Here is a 24,631-nt window from a genome sequence, read left to right on the forward strand (position 1 = left end):
TTAGAGCAGTGCTTGTCAAAATCCATTGTGCAAATAAACCACTTGGAGATCTTGTTAAAAGGCCGATTCTTACTCAGCAGGTAGGGCCCAAGACTCTGCATTTATGATAGGATCCCGGGTGATGCCAAAGGACTGGCCCTCAGACTGCTTTTCCAATAGCAAGGTTTCAGAGCATGAAAAGAACGGATAAAGGATAGCACTGCCACTGGCAGAGAATTCATTCAGTTATTCAACATTTATTAAGCACCTACTATGTGTCAGACACTGCTCTACATGTTGGAAGTGCCATGCTGCAAATAATGATAGAAAAAAATAGAATTGTTTTATTCCAGACTTGAGAGAAAAATATACAATATAAAGAGGGAACTGTGTAGAGCCCTAGAGACAAAAGGAAGCAGAAGGATAACTCTAAAAGCATTTAAGGGTTCTGGTGCCTCTGAGATCAAAAATCTTTAAGGAACACTGATGGATGAAACTACACTGGAAATGGGCAAATGTGGTCTTGATGACTCAAAAGTGAGAGAGAGCGATAGATTCCAAAAACTATACATCATTGAGGGTGATGTCAATTCCAAACCAAAAGAACCAAGTATTAAAGATATGTTGTGAGTGACCTCAAAAGATAACAAGTGAATTCTATAAATTCACATATGCTCACTAAAATATGCCATCGCAGGATCATCTCATTTTTTAAGTTTTTTTTTTTAATATTTACTTTTTAGTTGTAGTTGAACACAATATCTTTATTTATTTATTTATTTTTATGTGGCACTAAGGATGGAACCCAGGGCCTCACACGTGCTAGGCAAGCTCTCTACCACTGAGCCACAGCCTCAGCCCCCTCATTTTGCTTTCTGATTAGAAAAATCAGACTATCATATCAGGGCAAAGAAAAAGATGTGAGGGCTGGGGCTGTGTAGCTCAGTGGCAGAGTGCTTGCCTAGCACGTGTGGGGCTCTGGGTTCAATCCTCAGCACCACATAAAAATAAGTAAATAAAATAAAGGCATGCTCTCCATCTATAACTACAAAAAGAATTAAACAAACAAACAAAAAAAAAGGAATGGGTCATTAAAAAAAAGAAAAAGTGTGAGTTTTGTTCAATAAGGTTGAGTGTATGAATGTGTGTACATGTGTGTGTGTGAGGAGGGGGGAGAATACATGTAAATAACTTCTATTCTGTGAGGACCTAACTTGGACAGAGGAGGAAAACAGACAGTATCAGATAGTACATGAAGAATTCCCTAAAGAATGATGCTTACAATTATCTTGCTTAGGAAAAAGAAGTAAATTCTGAAGAATGGGTTTTAGCTCAGAATGCACTATGTGGATAAAAAGAATTAAGAGATAATCTTACATTAGTGACTTGAGACCAAACCATAAATTTTTAAAATATATTGCAAATTTTACTTCCCTATGTAATCTAAATCAAATCCAAGTCCCCTAAGTGAGTCTCAGAAGCAAAGAAGTCCAAGAGAAACACTTGCCTTGGGGAGGATGAGCTGAGAGGATGGAGGATGAGACACTTAAGACCATGACCAATCTTTTTTGCCTCCACTACCAGTCACATTTACTCAGAGGAAGAACACCTGCACCAGGACAGAAACCTGCTTTGGGACCAGGGATCAGAGAATGGGAGACTGCATTGGGTGCTACTACCTTCTTTGCATACAATACCCCAAAAGTTAGATTTTTTCCTCTTTTTCATTCCCTAATCTTAGGATTGTTAAATTCCATTGGATTGCTTAGGAAGGTTGGGGAGAATTTTAAATGATTATCTTTAGCCCCCTCAGCTAACTTAGGAACTCTCTGAAACAACATATAGAATCTTGAGCAAAGCGATCAATATTGTGATGTTTGAATAAGACAGAGAAGTATGGGCAGAGCAACTGTGTAGTTAGGTGGACTTATAGCCATTAAAGCAATTCCAACCCAAAAGCACTAAACGTTAGGTGGAGGAAGTTATCTGGTGGAACAACACAGGGTTCTGCCACCTGGATTTAATCAACATTTTTCATCCAGGACTTATATTGGGACCAAGATAACCAATGAATTAAATCTAAAGAAGTATTTGTTAATAAAAAGGATATACATTTAAATACTTTTTTGGAAGCAGGCAAAGCATACAGGAGCATGACAAGAATGGTGTAAATACAGCATGGCAACAGGACATGTTAAAAAGCCCTGGGCCAGTGGGGGGAGCTGAAGTGAACAGAGGGCTCAGAAAACATTGTGATGACAATGCTACAATTAGTTAACAGTCCCACAGAAGCTGGCACAAATCTGACCCAACTCTGTTGTTGGATCCAGGTCTGGGCAACACAGTTTAAAAAGAACACTGACCCTCCTGGAATACACATAGAGGAGAGTGTTCCAAATGCTGGGGGACCTGAAACCACAGCATATGAGGAACAGGTAAGGAAACATGCTCTTTAATCTGAAGAAGTTCCTTTGCGAATGTATGAACTCATCTTCAAAAATTTAAAAGACTAGCAAGTGGGTGAGGCAATCATCTTCTGAAGGTTTCCACGAACTGAACTAGGATTAGTAGGTAAGATTATAGGGAAGCTGATCTTAGCACAAAGTGAAGAAAAACTGTGTAAGTGAATCATCCAAAAAATGTCCCTGCTGAAGGACCCAGACTTGTTGAGCACAGGACAGATGACCTCTCCCTAGGGAGACAGGAGGAGAACTTGCACAGCAGACAGTGAGTAGCAGACAGTGAACAAGGCCAGAAATCTCCCAGTCAATGAAATACTAATGCTTAGTATCTAAAAAGAGCTTGTTGGCATTATAAACACTTAAATGGCATCTTAGCTGATGTTGACATAATAGCCAAATTCAGAACAAAGTTTTAATAATTGGGTCTGAGCAGATCAATACATCTGGATACCACAGTTTAAAAAGAACAATGACACTGACTGAAAGGCATATAGAACAGAGTATTCCAAATGATGAAAGGACTTGAATTATAGCATATGAGGAACAGATAAAGAAACAGGGTGTATTTAATCTGGAAAAGTTACTTTGAAAATGTATGAATTCATGAATGCATTAATATATATTTGTGCTAAAAGAAGCAGTTACCTGGTTTAGATGAGTGATGGGCAGATTATTCCCATTTCCCTTATTATTCAATAAAATATTATTTCAGAATAACCAGTGGTAATGAAATACAGGATGTCCATCAAGTTTGAGATATCAGGTGAATATATAATAAAGTACTTATTTATATTACATTATAAAAGTGATAAAATACTGCCCAAGTTACCAATTTTATGGGAATTGTATATGATTTTTAGTAAGTGTTAAAAACTAAGGAATGAATATTCTTAAAGAATAACAACAAGACTAACATCTCCTGGACATACTGTGCATTTACATGATCTCATCTAATTCTCAGAGAAACAGAGTTAGGCCAGTTAAGTGACTTTACCTAATATCACCCAGGCATTAATTGGAGGTAGGTGTTCCAGCCTGGCTGCTTCAGGACTGTGTTTATTATTCTGGGTCAGCCCCAGTATTAAGCACTTTTCACATATTTTCTCATTTAAGCCTCAGAATGACCTTGTACAGTATGTAGAATGGTATCTCCATTTTACAGATGAGAAAGTAAGGTTTTGAGAGGGGAAATAACAGCTCTGAAGTAACACACTTGAAGAAATTCCAACTTGGCTCTACCTGAGCCTGAGCTTTGTGCTCTTTTCCTGTTACTGCCTCGGGTTGACCTGTCCATTTCTTTTGAGAATTATACTGGTTAAGTTGTCAATATGCTATACAGATGGGTGATACTAGAAAGTCCAAAATAAAACGCTGAAACTCATCATAGAGTATTTACAAGAACTGTTCACGAGCAGAGTTGACTGATAATCCCATAAAATAATCTTTGACATTCTAGAGAAAAAAAAAAAAAAGCAGGAGACTAAGTCAACTAAGTAAGCCATATTATCTACTTTTATTTTCAGTGGCAGGCTGGTAGTTGATTCTGCTAAATCATTGAACTAGCTAAATAAGCTCAGCAAAGTTTCCTTTTTTAGAAAATGGGGATGTAACATCAGCTTCCCTTTATTCCTGCACATAAGCTCCAAAATTGCCTTAGTTATGTAACTCAAGGCAAGGAAGTGTTTTAATTTATACTTGTAATATACAGTTGATTCTGCAGTAGAAAACTGAATTTTAGTTGTTCCCATGTTGTATTTAGTAGCTTCAATACTGGTAATGTAACATTTCATAAAATTAATCAAATTTACCTATGATTAATAATCATCAGCAAAACTACAAACAGATATTTACACTCATTTATCACCAAATAAACATGATTAATTTGAAAATTTTGTCAGAAAAAATTAACAAAATAATTTATAAATAATAAGTTTAATAGAAAAACTAGCAGTGCCTCATTTAAAGCAAAAGTAAGCACAAGTTTTAAGTTAGTTATCCCAATAATATGTACTGATAGGAACAAATGTAAAAAACATAAACTCTGAGACTTTCCTAATATTTTAAATATTTTTGAAGCAACACAGAATTTGGTACCAGATACAACAGCAGCATTTGCTAATTCATCAATTGTTTGTGGTCTGTATATACAATTAACACAGGCTTGGCAATGACCCCTACAGTATTTAAGAGGAATGAGGGCTATATTAAACTGATGCTGTGTGAGGAAAAAAAATAACTATGGAACAATTGGATATTTTTATAGCCCTCTGAGCAGAAGGGACCAAGCCCCAACCTCCTAAATGTAAAAATTTTGCTCATATGGTAAGACTGATAATATCTACAAATGACTCCTCAGTTATGTATAACTATAAAGCTCTAATAAAAATTAATTTATTAAAAGAAAAGAGGGAAAAAATGGAGTTCTCATTAGGTCCTCACAATGACTCTGTGAGGTGTGTCCAGCCATTTATATCTATGAGTAGGACAACACAGATTAGAAAAAATCAAAGAACTAGTTCACAGTCACACAACCACAGAAATTCCAACTCAGCTCCCCCCGACCCTAAGGTTCACACTACAGGGACTATATTAAAGTGTTTCATTCATTTCTTTTGATAATATTAACACTAATTTAACTGCAACCAAATAACCTGTACTGGCAAAGGATTCTAGAGAGATAAATTGAGCAGTAGGGACAAGAGGAGTATTACTTGCCAGTAGTATACCACTGCTCTAGATTCCTGTCTTTACCAGTGTCACCCAAAATTGGTTGTGTTTTTCTAGAAAAAAAGAACATTGGCATTACAAACTAAATGCTACTTAGGTGCCATACTCGAAAAATCAACTGAGTCCTAGAGTTCTTAAGGGTTTTACATTTATAGGAAACATTAAAAAATGAGGTTGCTGGTTTGCTTTAGTGGAGCAACAAACACTTAGGCTCAATGATGAACTTGTAAAGCTTTATTGGTATCTTAGGGAACATGCAAAACATCAAAGGCTGGGCTGGGGCTGGGGCTGGGGCTCGGTGGTAGAGTACTCACCTAGCATGCGTGAGGCACTGGGTTCGATCCTCAGCACCACATAAAAATAAAATAATAAAATAAAAATATTGTGCCCACCTAGAACTAAAAAATAAATATTAAAAAAAAAAAAACACCAGTTGCTATCTACAAGTTCCCCCAGCTGACCATCAGGACATCAACAATACCAAAGTCATGATAAAAATGTGGCTAGACTGATTACCTTTGTCTATGTAAAAATTTCTCATAGAAAACATCTCATATTCAAAATAACATCAAACGTAAGTCCACGTAAGAGACTAGAAAGAAAAATACCTTCTTCTTGTTGGTAAAAGTCTCATAGTATTTTTGTGATGCAAATAAAAATCTGTTGGGAGTTCCCAGAGATGAGGTTTTCCTTCAGTGGGATGGAAAACTCCCAGGAAGAGATTAATGGAATCTTGTCTATCGGCATCTAAAAAGCAAAAACATGTATTTCAGAAAATCCATCATTGACATAGACAACTCAAGAGAATATCTTTTCAGAAGGATAGTAATTCCATAGAACAGATCCTTGAAAATAAAAGTAACATTTATATTCCAAACTTTATACCTTACACACAATCTAAAATAGTCACCTGGATTCTGAGAATTATAGTGATGCAGCCACGTCAATGTTTATAGCAGCTCAGTTCACAATAGCTAAACAATGGAAACAACCTAAGTGCCCTTCAATAGATAAATGGATAAAAAAAAATGTGGTCTATATATTCAATGGAATATTACTCAGCTTTAAAAAAGAATAAAATTATGGCATTTGCCAGTAAATGGATGGAATTGGAGAATATCGCGCTAAGCAAAATAAGCCAATCCCAAAAACCCAAAGGCTGAATGTTTTCTCTGATATGCAGATGCTAATTCACAATAAGCGGGAGGTGGCGCTAGAGAAGAATAGAGTTACTTTATATTAGATACTGAAGAGTGAAGGATGGGGAGTACATATGGGGATAGGAAGGATGATAGTAGAATGAAACAGACGTTATTACCTTACATACATAATTTGACTGCATGACCAATGCGATCCTAAAATATATACAATCAGAAAAATGAGAAATTATACCCCAGTTATTTATGGTATATCAAAGTGCATAAATGCATTTTACTGTCATGTGCAGCTAATTAAAACAAATTTTAAAAATTTAAAAATCTTATGTTTCCTTTTCCTCATAATAAAGAGGATAGCAAATATAAACTACTCTTGAATACTGAAAGACTTTTTGGAGTCTTTAAGAATTGCCAAAACACCTTAGAAAGTGATTTTATTTTTAAAATGAAAACAACCTCACCATTTGTTAGTTTAACTAAAATAAATACCCTTTTTATTGTTATGGTTTGGATGTGAGGTGTCTCCCAAAAGCTCATGTATGAGACAGTGCAAGAAGGCTTAAAGGAGAAATGATTGGGTTATGAGAGCCTTAACACAATCAGTGAATTAATCCCCTGATGGGATTAACTGAGTGATGGTTGAAGGCGGACAGGGTGTGGCTGGAGGTGGTAAATCCCTGGGGGCAGGCCTTTGGGATATATATTTTGTATCTGGAGAGGGAAGTGTCTTTCTCTCTCTTTCTCTGTCTCTCTCTCTCTCTCTCCTTCCAGATCATCACATGAACTGCTTCTCTCCCTCATATTCTTCACCATTTTGTTCTGCCTCACCTAGAACCCAGAGGAATGGAGCTGGCTGTCTATGGACTAAGAGCTCTGAAACTGTGAGCCCCTAAATAAACTTTTCCTCCCCTAAAATTGTTCCGGTCAGGTCTTTTAGTCCCAGCAGTGAAAAAGCTGACTAAGGCATTTACTTTATTGTAAAGAAAGCAGAGTTGTCAGAGACAAACAAAATGACCCAATTCCTACCCATGTTCTGTGGCACAACCTTGAACGAGTCAGTTGTATAGTTTCCACTTTTAATAGTTGAGAAGATATTCTCTCTGGCTCTAACAGATACAGTGTTTACAACATTTTCTGTCCCCCACACTTATTAGCCTGCCCCATTCTCTTTTGTGGCTGATAATGAAGACTGCAAGGACACATGAATAACAGTCTCATTCTAACTATTCAACACTCCAAAATTATCTTTCCAAACTATACTATGTGCTAATAAAACTGACTCTACTATGTCCCATTTCTTCTTCCTTTTTCTGATTGTATTTTGGTATAAATGATAATTAACACTGAAGCAGTCTCACGAACCACCCTTCCCATTCTACACTTTCTCCTCCCTGCACCCTTTATTCATTCCCCTCATTTCCTTCTTTGCATTCTTGTCTCAGAGCCCTATCTCTTTGAGTTAGGGATCCACAATACACATAATAACTTCTTTCAAAAATGAGTTTAGGACTAAAAAATAGCACAGTAGAAATGACTGTTTTGGGAACACAATAATATTATAAAATCAATTTTCTTCCAACAGCTACAGCAAACATATACATCTGAAATTAGCACTAGGTTATTTGATCATTTCAGCAAAAGCAATGAATGAAATATGGTAGATCAAACATGTATTCCTGATATTAGTATTTTGACAGGAAGCATTCCATTAAAACAGCACTTAGTTTCAGGCTAAAAGTAATATATAATAGGAATGTGTTTATATGCTGAATATATCTGTAGCCTTTTTTCCACTTGTTGAGAGAAAATATCAAGGATTAGATGATACAGACATTACTGTCCCAATTTGTATCTCTTTACACAATGCAAAAGTAAACATACTGCTCTTATAGTAATTACATTTGTTATGCTTCTTGAATAGCTTTAATGGCACTTAATAGCTCATTCCATGTAGTACCTCAAAATATCTTAATACTATTTAGAGAAGCTTTTCATTTTTTAGCCATGTTTTTAAGGAATGTCTTTCACCCTTCAAATGTAATAGCATCTTCCTTTAAATTTTAGCAAGTATGGAAAATTGAAGATTTTACAATATCCAAAAAAGGATATTCCTTCAAAACATCATAATGATTTCTTGAATGCATTGCTATTGTTCTAACTTAAAATATATGTATGAGGTTATGGTCACCAGGAAGATGTAGGACTTTGGATATGGACAAGAGCCTAAATAGATTAAGTGCTCTATAGCTGCATAACAACAGAGCAAAATGATTTCCTACCATTACACCTGATCATGCTTTAAAGGCAAAAAGTCCATGAACTATTTGAATGCCATTCAAAAGTTAAGCACTAACTTCATTATAACTATATTTAAATAAATCAGATGTGAATGTAATAAATTTTATTGGCCAAAAAAATTTATTTTGGAAGTAAAATATTTGTTATTCTAATATTAAGTTTGTGATAAAGTAGTATCTGATGTCATTTAAGAGAAGAAAATACTATTCAACAAATGTTACTATTTAACTATTAAAGAAAGGGAACAATATAGTTAGATCCCTATTTACATCATATATTGAAATAAATACTAATTAAATGTAAGAAAGACACAGATTAACCTCCTAGTAGAAAAATAGGTATGTGAATTCTAAAAAGAAACAGAAATAGCTAATGAACATACAAAAATCCAACTTCACTAGTTATCACATAAGTGCAAATTAAAATATTTCTATTGACAAATCCTTTACAAAATGAGCTCTCCCATTTTAATGCTTTGCTGATGGAAATACTAGATGTTTAATCCTTCTGAAAGGCAATTTGGTCATATACATGTATATAAAAACTCTAAAAAATATTTGTACCTTCTGATTGAAAAAAAAATACGCTTCCAGAATTTTCATAAAATATTTAAAATATGTAAAAAGGCATATATTCAAAGATGTTTATTTAGAAGAACTCTAGAGATACAACAACAAATAGTATAGCATGATGCTTCCAAAGACTAGAGAACTATAAGGTTACTAAAAAGTCCCATTGTAGAATAATATTTAAGACTATAAAGATTTTTCACATCATCTAAAAGAGTATAAAAGCATATTATAATTACACATATAATAAAACTAGAAAAATAATGTTCTTCTAGATAGGAACAAGTGGCTTCCTCCAGAAGGTGCAGATTATATGATTTATTTGTGAGCTACTCTGTACTCTCTAGAATTAACATGTATTACTTTAACAATTGAAAAAAATAATTCATTAATTCAAGAACCTACCATGTCCCTCACTGGGAATATAAGGTTGACGAGAACCTGGCTCTTAGGGACTTACAATATTTTATAAGAAACAAAGTACATGTATGCAAATAATGGATAAGGTACTTTCAGAAGATGTAAATTCAATGAAGAAAATTAAACAATGACATGATATGAGAGAAGACAGGAATACTTAGATTGGGCAGTTAGGGAAAAGGGAGGAGGCTGAAGTGTTAAAGAACATCTGAACTATACGGATATAAAAGAGGTGGTCATACAGAGCTCCAAGGGCTGTGCCTGGTAGAAGGACAAACAACTGCAAAGGTCTGATAGAGGAAAAAGCTAAGCAGGGGCTGGGGCTGGGGCTCAGTGGTAGAGCGCTTGGCCAGCATGCACGAGGCACTGGGTTCAATCCTCAGCACCACATAAATGTAAAATAAAGATGTTGTGTCCACCTAAAACTAAAAAAAATAAATATTAAAAAAAAAAAGCTAAGCAGCTCCAGAAACAGAAAGGGCACAAAGGCCAGAGGGTAATGGGAACAGGAAAGCACAGAATATTAGACACTGATGCAGCTAAATTACTCGAGGTCTTAGAGATTGTGGAGAAGAATTTGATTTCAAATGCAATGGAAACCCTGAAAGATTTTTTTAAAGGGTAGTTTGATAGGATCTGATTTAACTTAAAAATCATCACTCTGGCTGCTATAAAGAGCTTGGTTGGAAGAGAAGAAGCAGAGCTGAATCACAAGGGACTGCAGCTGTCCAGAAAGAGGTGTGGTTACATGGATGAGTGTGGAAGCAGTAGGGGTGAAAACAGTGGAAGGATTTGGGATATATTTTGGAGGGAGAGTCAACAAGATCTGCTGACACACTGAATTGTGGAGAAGGGTGGCTAATGAGGAAAATAAGAAATTCAAGGGTGAAAATTGAAAATTTCAATTCTGAATTGAATTTCAATTTCTGAATTGAAAAATGGGTGTTGGGGTGGAAAAAAAACAGAATAAAACAGGTTAAAGAGAGACAAGTTTTTCTGTCTCAGAAATGATAAGCTTGAGTGAGATTATTATTAGAGATCTCTGATACGAACAAATTTGGTCCCTTTGCTCCCCAGTGTCATACCTCTTACTATTTTATATTATGTGGCAAAAGGGACTTTGCAGATGTAACTAAAGTTATTGATCAACAAATTCAAGATAGAGAAATTACCTTGGACTATCTGGGTGAGCTCAGTATAAGAACATGAATCCTTTCAAGGCAGGAAAAGAAGGTAGAAGGGGAAGGTTGAGAGATTTGAAGCACAAATGGATGTGATATACCAGTGTTGGCTTTAAAACTGAACAAGCTACAAGTCAAAAAATGCAGGCAGCAGTAAGGAACCGAGAGTGACTCCCAGCCAACTGCCAGTGAGAACATGAAACATCAGTCCCACAACTGTATGGAAATCTGCCAACAACCTGAATAAGCTGCGAAGCCTCCAGATAAGAGTTCAGGTTAACTGACATTTGGATATTACTTCCATTTAATTTGGTTTCATTTGACTTCAGCATTGTGAGATTCTAAGCATAAAGCACAGTTGAGTAGTTACTGAGATTCTAAGCAGAAAACACAGCCCAGTCACTATGGGAAACTAATACAATATTCATCAAGACAGGCAGTCAGGTGAGTCTAGAGTTCATCAAGAAGTCAAAGTCAGAGATACAAATCTGAGTGTCAAATGCATGGTGTGTAAAAACTGAAATGAGATGCCCTAGGATAAAAATTTAGAAAGAGAAGAGAGGAGGAGGGTTTAGAAACAGCAGAAATCAACAGAGGCTGAGAGAGAGAGAGAGATCACAAAGGAAGTTATAAGAAAGAGGGCTTGGTCATCATGATACAAGTTGTTGAATGGTTGAGTAAGACGGAGACAGAAAGATAACCAACACATATAGCATTGGGAAATTGTTGGTAACCTCACTAAGTAGGGTTTCAATGTCTTAACAGGGTAGATGCCAAATAGATCAGATAGAGAAAGCAGGAAACAGTTATGTATACAACTCTTTCAAGAGGTTTTGCTCAGGAGAGCAGAGAACCAGGATTGCAGCTGAAGGGAGATAGAGATGGAAACTTGGGTGGAAAACACTAAGGTGTGCTTTTACAATAATGGAAGTGATGCAGTAGAGAGGGAGAAACTGACAGTGCATGGCAAGGAGTGTATATTTTAGGAGAAAGCAAGAGGCAGAGAGGTGCTTCAAACTACAGCAGAGAGCTTGGCTTAACATGGGGCAGGGACAGCGCAGGCACTGTAACACAATGTAAGACAGAAACCCTGAGTGCAAATACAAACAACCTCTGCATATGGTGGTTAAAAAAAAAAAAAAAGCAGCTCCCTTCCAATGACCTTTATTTTTTCATTGAAGTATGAAACAAGGTCAGTAGCTGATATTTGTGTTGTTGGTTTGAGAAAAGAGAACAACATGAAATGGTTCTTTGGAGAGTGAGAGAAGGACCATCCTGGGGAAATGTAAGTATTGTCAGGCTGTTCTGAGTGCCCTTTGGAGAACTACAGTCAGTTTAAACTACAAATGATGACATGCAACTTTCCACTTGTCATGTTTAACCACTTTGGTCATAGGAAAGGTAAAGAGAGTTGGGTTTTAACTAGAGTTAGCAATGTCATTTACAGTGTTATTGAAACACTTTTCCAATTGTTTTCTTTCTGCCAGTTCAGCTTATTCACTAAAATTTGCTGTTCAAAGGATGACCTCAGAAGGTTATCTCATGATTCCTGATAAATTAAAATATTCTCAGCATGCTCCCCTGCATGCCTCTCTTTCAGTGTTAAGCAGAAAGGGAAAGAAATTATTGCAGCATCTCAGAGTACCTAATAATGCGGGGAAACCAGCTCAGTATACTACTACCCTCTGTGATCACTTCTCTTTGTGCATAGTGAACCCGAAAATTTTCACCCTGTGAGCTTTTTCTTTGTTTTATAAAATCTCTGAGGAAAAATGATTTCCCTACACATACACACACACACACACACACACACACACACACACACATGAACTTACTACATTTAAATTACACACACAGGGTACATATATGTATGTATATATCATTAACTGCTACAGGTATCCAACCGTTTTTTTTTTATTATTATTATAGTATTTAAATTCAACAAGCTTTAGCAAGAAAATCCAGGCTTACAAAATTTGAGTGTATAAAAAAAATTAGAAAGAGCTTAACAAAGCCCTTAAGGGAATGAAAAGCTCTTGGTAACATCTAAGAGGAATCCTATAGACCTGTGCTTTCCAGGAAAGGGATCCTCCAACTGCCAAACATGCTAGTGAGTGAAGCCTAAATAACAGATTTGCTTGTTTTTTGAGACAGGGTCTCACCATAATACCCATGAACTCTTGGGCTCAAGCAATCCTCTTGCCTCAGCCTACTGAGCATCTAGGACTACAGGTGCATGTCACAGCACCTAGATTTAAGAACCTTATTTAAAATCAGCTTGAAAGAGGGTCAGATGAGTTGCCCACATAACATGCATCTATGCAAACCAAGGGTAAAATTCTTGTCATCTAATTTCATTATTCCAGTTTCTTAATCAGTATTTTTCTGCCCACCCCAGAGGTACAACATGAGAACACTAAGTTTTACAAAGTTATCTGGAGTACTTTAAAGAAAATTGTTCTATATTTCATCTTTATATAATACCTACTATAATTTTAAAATAAGTTGTACACCCCAATGACACCATGCTTCTTAAAATAAAAAGCCTGTTTTAGCCATATTATTCATGATACCTTTCATAATAGTTCATCTTTCAGTTGTGCATAATTTTGCCTTACCTTTCCATACATGCACATTACATTCTTGTGACCACCATTACCTTTCAATATCATGCCTTTCTTTTTAAATAATTATAGTTATACATTCACTGTGTCTCCTAGTCTTATTACAAAGTCTTGGTCCTTAGGCTTCAATAATGATTCCTATTACAAGAGCAATAATGACAGGAGGGGGCAGAAGAGTGGATGCTCTTTCCATAGGGGCAGTTCCAAACTTCTTCAGGGTGACACACATCTAGAGATATGTACTTTGAGGCACATGACTTATAATTATAATCCTCCATCTTCCTCACAACTTTTATATGTTCAATTGTGTCTCCTAAAAAGATATGTTTTAGTCCTAATCTCAAATTCTTGTGAATAGGACCTTATTTGGAAAGAATATCTTTGCAGATAAAACCAATTTAAGATGCAATTGCATTAGAATACAGCAGGCCCTTAATTCTCATGAGAGGAGAAAAGAGACACCGAAAATTCTATGAAGACATCGACACAAGGCAAGAATGCCATGGGACAATGGATGGAAATGTTGCTGCTGCAAGTCAAGCAACACCAAGGATTGCTGGAAACCAACAGAAGCTGGAAAGAAGCAAGTAAGGATTATCCCTTATGGTTTTCACAGGGAGCACTGCCCTGCTGACACTTTGATTTTAAACTTCTAGGACTCCAGAACTGTGAAACAATGAATTTCTCATTTCAAGTCATTGGTTGGTATTATTTTGTTACCACAGCATTCAGAAACCGATTCAGCTTCCCCTTCAGTATGTGTGGGACCTGTGATTGGTTCCCAATTAATGGGATGATGAAGGAATGTAATTCCCATAATTACACTACCTCAGATTTACCTCCCTCTTCCTTAACAGCTGTGAAAAGGCAAATAGCTATAAGTCCTACAACCACAGGAACTACAAGGAACTGAATTCTGCCAGCAAACACACGAGCTGGGAAGCAGATCCTTTCCTAGTTAAGCCTTCAGATGAGAGGCCTGCCTGACTGACATTTTTGCTGCCATCTTGTGAGGCCTGAAGCAGTGACCCAGCTGAGTGGTACCTGGACTTTCAGATCCAAAGAAACTATAAGATAATGACTATGTGCTATTTTAAGATGCTGTGTGTGGTAATTTGTTACATAGCATAGAAAACTAATACACACTAGCAGGAGTACAGCAAACTGACTTTCATTCACTCTGAATCTAGAAAATGTTGAAAGCCAACCATTTTGTGGATACTATTATAGTTGCTTCTGAGGCTCCCACAACTGGAGATTCTTACAATTCCTTTGGTGTAGGCACATACATCTTTTTTTTTTTTTTTAAATAAGGCAGTTTCTTGCAACTCTTTCCTTGGTATCCTAGGTTTTCAGTACTGACTTTCTACTTCTTGTTGCTAGGATCTCCCTGTCTCTCAAGGAGTCTTCCTGGCTAGGACCCAGGCCACCACATGCTGACAGCCTCCTTCATGAGGACCAAATTTGGGTGCCAATAAACACTCAAATATTCTTTGGCCCAACCGACTCTAAGAGTGCAGGCAGTTTGCAACATGGCAGCAATCTCCTCAGCCCATCCCTTTGCTACAGATTTGCTGTGCAGCAGCCTGAGGCCAACATGTAGGGTCCTTCCAATGGCTGGACACCACATCAGGTTCATCCAGAGTCCTGTTGAAGCTCCTATCTCCCTTCACTTGAAGAAGTGGGGGTGGGTGACCATCACTGCAGGCAACAGTTCACTCCAAAGAACTTCTTTACTGAAGATGATTACTTCTTTAATCTTCTTCCCAGATTCACTGAACTTTTTTTTTTATCCTTAATTTAGTTTTAGGGCTTAAGACTCACGAAATTGATCATTGAGCACTTTATAAATTCTGCACATGGGGATTTGTCTCACAGTTACTTTGTCTGATATCTATTTTATTGACAATGCCATTGGAATGGAAACAGAAATAGTACCATTACAACAATCTGTTACACTTAGAATTCACAAGTCATAAAAGAAGTATAACTTAATGAGTTTAATTTAATGTTAATGTTACTATATATTTCTAGTTGGCATTTTAATAAATTAGTAATATTTACATTCTTATCCAACTATCAAGACTTTGAACCCTCCATTAAAAAACAATTCAACATCCTCAAAATAACATATATATAGTGCAAGAAGAAATATAGAAGGAAACAGAAGCTAAGGAATCAAAGTATGTTGCACTCACGAGAGGAGAAAAGAGACACCGAAATGGGTGCCAAAAGGCAAAAGTGCTCTTCTCATTCATTTATTGGACAAATATTTATTAAATGCCTTCAAAGGGATAAATTCTGTTTTACTTAAATTTTTAAATATTTAACTTTATTTAACCAATAGCTTTTTTTAAAGTACATGTATAAGAAGACTTCTGTACATCAAAAGTCTTAGAAATACCTATTACTTCAGAATTACCTGAAAAAGCATTGCTGTAATATCTAGAGAGAGTCTGCATGATGTCTTTTGAGTGCTGGGTCCACGGTGCAATCTTTCTGTAGGTTTTTACCCGATGAACAAGTTGAGAACCACCATACTGAAGGGACAGAGTATCACCATGATCTTCATAGAGTTCTTCAAATAACCTAAGCAAAAGAAAAACTCACATTAAAGAATTTTACCAAAATTATTGCACAAGTTATTCACTTAGCCCTAGACTCAGAACAAGTCTTTACATTATGAATTCTTCTGAGCCTTTTCCTTCAAATAAACACTTAAATTTTGAAAATAAGAACACATGCGAAACGTACTATATTTTATATTTTATAATGACACTTCAATATGCATTAAAGTCACAGAAAACACTATATACAAATCAAAAACATAATCCATCAAAATCATATCAGCTGATTCTAATCTTATTAAATGACTCAACATTCTGCAGTCTGCCAGATCAGTTATTCTCCCATGACAATATTTTGTTCCCTCTGAATTGCTTTTGAAAAAAAAATGCTCTTGTTGCATACAATATCTTACTCTATCCAGGATTGTATAATAAAATATCATAACCCAGGTGGCTTATAAACAATAAACACTTATTTCTCACAGTTCTGGAGGCTGGGAAGTCCAAGATAAACCTACTGGCAGAATCAGTGTCTGGTAAAGCCCCACTTTTAGCTCACAGATGGTGCCATTTTGCTGGGTACTCACATGACAGAAGGCAAGCTAGTTAGTTCTCTGTGGTCTCTTTAAAAAGGATACTGATCCCAAAGATGAGGTTCCAGCTTCAGATTTAATCATGTCCCAAAGCCTCCATTTCCTAATACAATCACTTTGGTGGTGAGAATTTTAATATAAGAATTTGAGGGAGACACAAATACTCTGATTGTAGCAGAGAGATAAACCACATTCTTAGAAATATGTACATGATTGAAATTTGTATTTCTTCAAGTGTCTGTTAATATATTCAGTGCAGTGATATCTGTGTATATGGCCATGTGTAAGCTGATTATTTTCCTAAGCTATGAAAATCTCAGATGACCAGAGATAGTTGTCATTTTATTTTTTAAAAGAATATTTCATGTATTGTTACAGAGCCAGTGGACAGTGAAGAAACAGTAATTAAATCTTTTATCCAGCTCATATTTTTCGATCAAAATGTATGAAGGCCTAGTACTTTTTATTTTATTATTGACGTCTGGATTTTTTTTTAACAACCCACTAGTTTGTCCAAGCACTTCAGATTAACCAAACACACACACACACACACACACACACACACACACACACAAGTGTTTATTGATAATTAACATAAGTCAAAAAAAAATCCCATGGCAATAATAGACAGGTCTTTAAGTAAAAATATTAATTGCAGAATTAATTTGAACATTGTCTTCTAGCAACACAATCTTTGAGCTACCGAAAGTAGAAAATAGCTCATAAAAATCCTCATTGTCAATCAGGTTTGCTTTCTGTCACTGTTCTTTAAATGACAAAAAAAACAGGACTTACCTAACTGCATCTGTATCAAACTGTAGATTAGGTTTGTCAATCAATCCCAAAGAAAACAGCTGATAAGCCAGAGCACATTTTCCCACCATGAACTGTGCTGTATTGGTGCGATCTAAACAATCCACACAGTTGGTTCGAAGGATGCCAGTCTACAAAGAAATATTTTCAGATTTTCAATCATTATTCAGTCACCAAAACTACTTCCATACTACATGAGATTTCTTAAAGAAGCAGAAGAAAGGTTGTAAGCAATTGTCTGTCTTGGAAAAATATTAATCATTCAGTTAAGTTAAAGGTTAAAATAATGAAGAATATTTTTTAAAAGAGGTAATGCTATATTTGCTGCTCAGTAACTATGTTTTTAACAGCATCATTAAACTTAGTCTGTATCAGTTAGTAAATGTGGACTTTTCCCTGATATATCTCCTTTATTGTACAAAAGAAACAGTCAGTGGTTGAAGCCATATCATTCTTAAAGCAGAGTTAACAGTACAGTATAACTGGCTTATTTTCTAAAGTCATTCCAATTTAATCTTCTCACATTCTTGTTTGTGTTTCTATTTCCAATAATAAAACTTAGGACATAGAAAAATTCATAAGCCACATTATTTCAGTTGCATATACTTCTATGAGTTTTAAACACTATCAGTAAGGCTTTAAAAGTCATTCTCAAAAGATTAATAATTCTGCATTAAATAAGAGTCTCTCTGTGACTGCTTACAGAAAACACTATAGATACACATTCTATTCATTATGAATATATATCATCCATACCTGTAGGCGACCAGTGGAAATTACACATCCTCCTAGTTCATTCCACCTGTGTTTAAAAATAAATGCTTTAATTTTTTTCCCCAGAGGTGGGTAGAGATTGAACCCAGGGAGTGCCTCAATCACACGAAGCATGTGCTCTACTACTAAGCCTCCAGTCCCCTAGTTCTTAAGAAAATTTAATAGTATAATGTTTATTTTTTTTTTAAGCTTTTTGTTAAGAATCACAGAATCAAAGTAATAGAGCTGAAGGCACATGGAAAATCAGCTGATTCTGTGTATTCTCATTCTTTCAAGTAAGTACATATGCAAATAACTAAGGTGGACTACTCACCATATTCCCCCCAAAGAGAGCCCAAGAAAGGGCATCTTAGCTTATCCCAGTGCCCCACACTTTGGCATTCTGTCCCCCAGGTTCAACTAAAGTCTCCCTGCTTTCATTTATGCCTATTTCCTGTGTGATTTTACAGACATGCATAATTGTATAGCATTTTTCTAGTAAAATCCTTTAGGTCTTCGCCTTCTCCGTTCAACATTATCTCTATAAGCTTTTCTTTATGAAAATTTTGTTGCATTCCAATGGAGTTATTTTTTTGTTTGTTTTTACACACTTCCTTTTAGAATACTTGTTTTTTCTCCCCCAACACATAATAGTGGATACAAGGGAATGTGTTTTGTTAGGAAATACTGTATCATAATATTAGTACTTGAGTTATTTAAAAGAAGGTATTGGGTAGGAAAGAGCTAGGTCTGCTATCCTTAGAAAAGGCTGCTCAAAAGGTTGGCTCCTGCCAGGTGTCATGGTACAGGCCTATAATTCCAGTGGCACAAGAGGATCACAAGTTTGAAGCCAGTCTCAACAACTCAGTGAAGCTCTAAACAAATTAATGAAACCCTATCTCAAAATAAAAAAAATATATAAAGAGCTGGGGATGTTGCTTAGTGATGAAATTCCCCTGGGTTCAATCCCCAATGCCAAAATAAATAAAAAAACAAAACAGCCTGGCTGGTATCTGGACCTTGGATTTTAGGAGGGTCCCCACCATTCCAAGAACTACTAAGAGTGGCTCATCATTCCTAAACTATTTATAGGAACAATACGACTTTTGATGAACACCTTCTTTCCTTCTGGGAGTCTGTGTGACCAGTCTCTAGTAAGAAACCTCAAGTTTCTAACAAGCTTCCCTAGTAGGTAACTTTTTAATATACTGTCACAATTTATTTCTGGGGATATGAAGTGTGTTCTATGTGACTACACTGCAAGCTTGTGTCTGATTTCCTTTGGATTTTGTCCCTTGAACTTTTTTCCTTTGCTAATTTTAATTTGTATCCTTTTACCATAATAAATTATAATCAGGGTACAACATATTGTCTGAGTTCTCCTAGTGAATCACTGAATAGTCACAGGGAACCCTATCACAGATGCCCTAAAATTGCAACTATAACAAATGCAAACAATAACAAAAGAACTACTTCCAAAGATACATACAAAGTAGTTGGGTTTGGGGTTTTTGTTGTTTGACTACTGTAGTTAATTATGTTAACTGAAAATAAAATGCTGGAAGTATATAATATTGGTTCCTTAAAAGATAAATAAGGCATGATCTTTGGTCTGATGAAGCTCATAAACTAGTAATGAAGACGTATCTGTGAGCTAATAACTATAATCCGATGATAAATACTATTTTCAGAAAAGCATTAGTATTTAATCTATCAGAATCACTTCTGTTTCTATTAAATACTGAATAACAAAATTCACTACTGAAAATTTTACTTTACAGAAATGTTTTATGTACTGTTTATTCCATAAAGCAATAAATAAGACCCTGTGGCTTCTACCTCAAGGTTTATAACAAAGGAGTTCCCAGGCGCACAGTGAACACTTAGTACACAGTCCTGTGAGCAGCTTGCCTCCACAAAGGACTAAATTCACCCATCTAGTACAAACTGTTCATATTTAGAATATTTTTATCAATAAGAACAAAAATCTTAATTTAATTTTTTTAAATACCACACATACTTTTCATCTGGCCGCAAAATGCTACAGTAAGAATCGGGGCGGTTGACAAAGAAACCAGTTTTTTTCACCACGCTTTCTGCAATCACATTCAACCGATCAAGAACATTGCACAGCTTGCTGCAGAGGAAAAGAAAATTGAGAAAAGTAAAAACCCAAGTTCTAATATATATTAAATATATATAATATACCATTATATATTTAATTATATTCATATACCTAAAGTAAATCAACTCTATAGTAAAGATATTCAGGGAATTAATTTTTTAAATCTCTTGGGTTATAGTTAATAGTAACACTAATAATTAATGTCAGTAATATAGTGTATATTTAATAACTAATAATATTTAATGCAAAAGAGACCTGAAGGACTTGTAACTTTGAATCAACTATTGGCATTCCTTAATTTTGGCACAGGCCATCCCTACAAGAGCCTTTCATTTCTCAAGAGTTGTAGTCCATATGCATTCATGAAATGACTGTGTCAAGAGCATAATGCATAGTGCAGGTAGCAGGGGAAAAAAAAATTGAAAAATAAATTAATAAGAATAACAACAACTGTAATCAACTTATACTTTGGTAAAGGCTATACATGTGTGTGTATGTACACATGTGTACTTGTGTGCACCTAACTACATAAAATAACTTAGAAAAAAAGTACAATAAGTACAAAACAAATGAATAACATTAAAAAGTAAAGCCTTAAAATAAACCTAGTACTTATGTGATGCATTGTAAATGAGTAAAATATAATGTAAATTTAATAAAAGAAAGTTCTTTGAGTGAGAAGAGTTTTGAATCTAATCTTCCAAGATAAAAGAAGGGATATTATGGTTTAGATGTGAGGAGTCCCCAAAAGCTCCTGTATTAATGCAGAAAGTGAATGATAGATTATAAGAGCTGTGACCTGATCAATCCATTCTAGTTTGAATGGACTAACTGTAGGTAGGCAGGTAGGGCTTAACTGAAGGCAAGTGGGTCACCAGGGTCATGCCCTGAAGAATTCATTGTCTCTGCAGCCCATTCCCCACTTTGCTTCCTGGCTACCAGTCACCAGGAGGTGAACAGAGCTTCTCCACCATATCCTTCTGCCATGATGTTTTGCCTTACCTTGAGCCCAGAGCAATGGAGTTGGCCCATAATGGACTAAGCCTCTGAAACTCTAAGCCCAAATAAAATTTTCCTCCTCTAAGTTGTTCTTGTCAGGTATTTTGGTCACAGCAACAAACACCTAACTAACACAGTGGGGAAAGCACTCCATGGAGGTCAGCCAGTAGGAACAAAGGCTCAGGGTTAGAAGCTTGGCTGCTACATTCGGGGAACATAAAGATTAGGCTTTCTGGAACAGAATAACCCTGGAATAAGTAAACAGTTACTATATTCTGGAACCAACCCATTGATGAGGCTTTAACATTATACTAAAAAGTGTGGATTTACTATAAATAGTCTGGAGTTCCCACAGGTTCATCAACAAGTGAGACAGTCTAAAAATGGTGTTGGAGGAAATAGTGAGTTAGAATGAGATGGAAAAAAGGGAAACTAACGTCTTTAAGGGATAGTAGAGATATTCTGAAATGACTGGATACTTCAAACAATTTGCAAATAGTATAAATGGTAGGAAAAAAGAGAGTTTGGTCAATTGGTTTAAGCACTCAAAACCACCACTCAGCAGGTTCATGAAGGAAGAGTAGAATGTACTTTTCCATAGAGTTTAGCTTGCTGCTATCTGGTACTCCAAGAAAAGGAAAATATCAAAACCAGACATATGAGTATTATTCACCTTTTGGTGTACTTGGCCATATCCCAAGGAATATAGACAATAGTGTGCTCAGGAGGCAAAAACTGATTAAGGTAGGTCACAGCGGCAACAAGTTCTTCACTCAGAATTCTTTCATGTTTTCTTTTCTCTCGTTCCTTTGTCAAAAAAATAATAATAATAATTTTTTTTAAAAAAAAGTATGGTTTGGGATGTGGTTCAGATAGAGGACTTTCCTAACATGAGTAAGGCCCAGAGTTTGATCCCCAGCACTACAAAAGAAAAAGAAAAAAGGGGGCGGGGTGGGGGGGGAAGCCTATAAAAAATTAAACATGTCAGCATTATAGTTACCTTAAATCAAAGGATGATTTTAAACATTTTTACTTATCAACTAAAGTAAGACCAAAAGCCCAAGTTTTAAATATGCTGACATGAAACCTATCTACTAAATAAACAAATAATATAAATTCAAAAAAAATAAATTCTTCACTGAATTAGAGTCAACAGACAATGAACTTGAAGAGTCATGGGGATCAAGTTTCTCCTTACTAACCTCCCCACAGCTTCAAGAAACCCAGTTTACCCATCACAGGCCTGGTCCTCAGGCTCCACAACCCATTCCAGTAAAGATAGCCACTCAAGAACCAGAAGAGAACCCCCAATTCCATCCAGCTGAGGACAAGAGGGAAATCAACTGGGTCTGGATGGACAATCCCCAAACTGCCAAAGCAGAGAGTACTTTCCCAGCCTTCATATGCTTTTAAATTTGACTCATAAATACTGGGTGAGATAGCCAAGATAGGCACTTTCTTCCTCTTCCTTTTACACTGTAGCAGAATGACTAAAGCTGAGATGCTCCCTCTTGCCTGCAGTATCTCCTTAGATATCACTTTGCCATTAATTCAAGGGGGAAAGTTCTTTATTGATTGGCTCTGTAGTTAGAATGCTGGTCTGCTACTTACTCCCCTTGGACAAAGTTGTGAATCTCCCTTGGTCTCCATTTTTTCATCTGTAAAATGGGGTAATAACAGCATCTCCCTTAATACATTAGTGTGAAGTTTAAATGCAACAAAAAGCAGTTCTTATAAAAATAGTGGGTACATGGTATAATTAGCTGATTTTATTGTTCTCCTGATCTTAGAAACAAAGAAAAAAAATTCCGTAACAGTGACACTGCAAAAGTGTCAGGGAACTATTGCTGGCATCAAACTAGTTCTGTGTTGCTTTCAATAATGGAGATGACTTTCCAATTGCCATGAGTTTAATTAGATAACCACTGTGGAAACAAAAACAGTATCTATTTCACACTGATAAACAAATCAAATGGGAAATTAGACAAGAACCAAAAACAGTGTTAAATCAGTTTAGGATGCAAGTCTACTTAGCTTATTTTTTTATCTGAGAAAATTAAATTACATATCTGGAATATTTCTCAAAAGTATTTTAAACCAAACCAGGTAAACAAAAACTTTTTGAAATTCTTATATCAAAGCTGCCATTTTATGATATAGAAAGAAAGATTATTTAATCAACCTTTAGTCATCTCTATGTAAAGAATCTTCTTTATGCACAGTATATAGTGGGTTAGTGTTAATGGGTTGTTAATCAATCTTCTTAGGGTCACAGAAACCTTTAACCACCAAATGAAAACTTCACGTATACAAGTCATTTTACATAATGTTTCAAGGGTTCAGAGATAATGACCATCAGTGGTCTCCAGGTTAAAAACCTCTGATGTACAGCTTATATGTGATCTCAGGTTAACTTCCTACTGCTACCCAGGATCCATATTGAAGGCACATGGATGGCCAAAAAATGTCTTTCAATCAGTGCCTCAAATTTCCACAACTAGGGAGAAGTTTACTACACAGGGTAAGAGAAAAGAAATTTTAAAAAATATATTTCAATTTAGTAACTTCATATAATGGTAGAATAGACTTAACATCCCTCAGTATCATTCTATACACATATGCATTCTTTGACTCTTGAATCACAAGGTAATAAAATCTCCTTCTAAGTGAACAAAATAAAAATCCTCTTTGTTTCTATGTAAAATAACCAATGACAAAAATCAGAATTTTTTCTATGCCATGAAATAGCAACTTAATATTTAAGTTATTCTCTAGTTAATCTCTAGTTATTGCCAGGATTTTTATTACCATGGAACAATTTTTTTAAGTATAATTTAAAAATCCACTGGCTGGCTTTAAGTTTTCAAAAATAAATATAGACATGAGAAATCTTGGAAGGAATAAAACCAAGAAAAAACCTGAATAAACCTGCTAGCTTCATTAGCTTTTTAGCTACTTGCTTTAATTATCAATTTCAGAGGTCACATAGCTAAGCAGTATATTCCCATTAGCTTTGCTACAAATAACACTTCTGACATATGTTGATGGTGGTAATGGCTGCCTAAGCTGTTTTTCAGGAGCTTAGGGGCCCTTTTATCTATCACAAACTAGTAGAAACCACAAATCCTTCACTTGAACCTGTGCAAGTGTCCATGAATGACCTTTGACATCAGGGGTCCCAAAATCCATCCTCACAGCATGCTAACTGCCATTTTCTGAACACAAATCCTATGAAGATACTTGAAGTTTGGTCCTATTAAGTATAGAACACTGTTTATTTCACTTTTCCTTACTTTCATCACCTGTCCTTATGCTTTAAGACTATCCTGTTTCTTTATCCCATAAATACCCCTAAACTCTATAA

At 35.7% G+C, this 24,631-nt stretch overlaps 1 protein-coding gene across 1 annotated transcript in view; it reads right to left on the minus strand.

The window, feature by feature from the left end:
* The window catches only part of Fig4 (FIG4 phosphoinositide 5-phosphatase), a 105,847-nt gene that overhangs the window by 41,505 nt on the left and 39,711 nt on the right, over positions 1-24,631 (minus strand). Inside the window, exons 11-16 of the mRNA XM_076859851.2 lie at positions 21,941-22,074; positions 20,164-20,280; positions 18,147-18,192; positions 17,373-17,521; positions 15,840-16,006; positions 5,777-5,915 (exon numbers count right to left, since the gene is read on the minus strand). Coding sequence (XP_076715966.2) covers positions 5,777-5,915; positions 15,840-16,006; positions 17,373-17,521; positions 18,147-18,192; positions 20,164-20,280; positions 21,941-22,074 — 752 coding nt within the window. The remainder of the gene's footprint in view (positions 1-5,776; positions 5,916-15,839; positions 16,007-17,372; positions 17,522-18,146; positions 18,193-20,163; positions 20,281-21,940; positions 22,075-24,631) is intronic.

The sequence above is a fragment of the Callospermophilus lateralis genome, chromosome 6, assembly GCF_048772815.1.
Source record: "Callospermophilus lateralis isolate mCalLat2 chromosome 6, mCalLat2.hap1, whole genome shotgun sequence".
Taxonomy (NCBI): Eukaryota; Metazoa; Chordata; class Mammalia; order Rodentia; family Sciuridae; genus Callospermophilus; species Callospermophilus lateralis.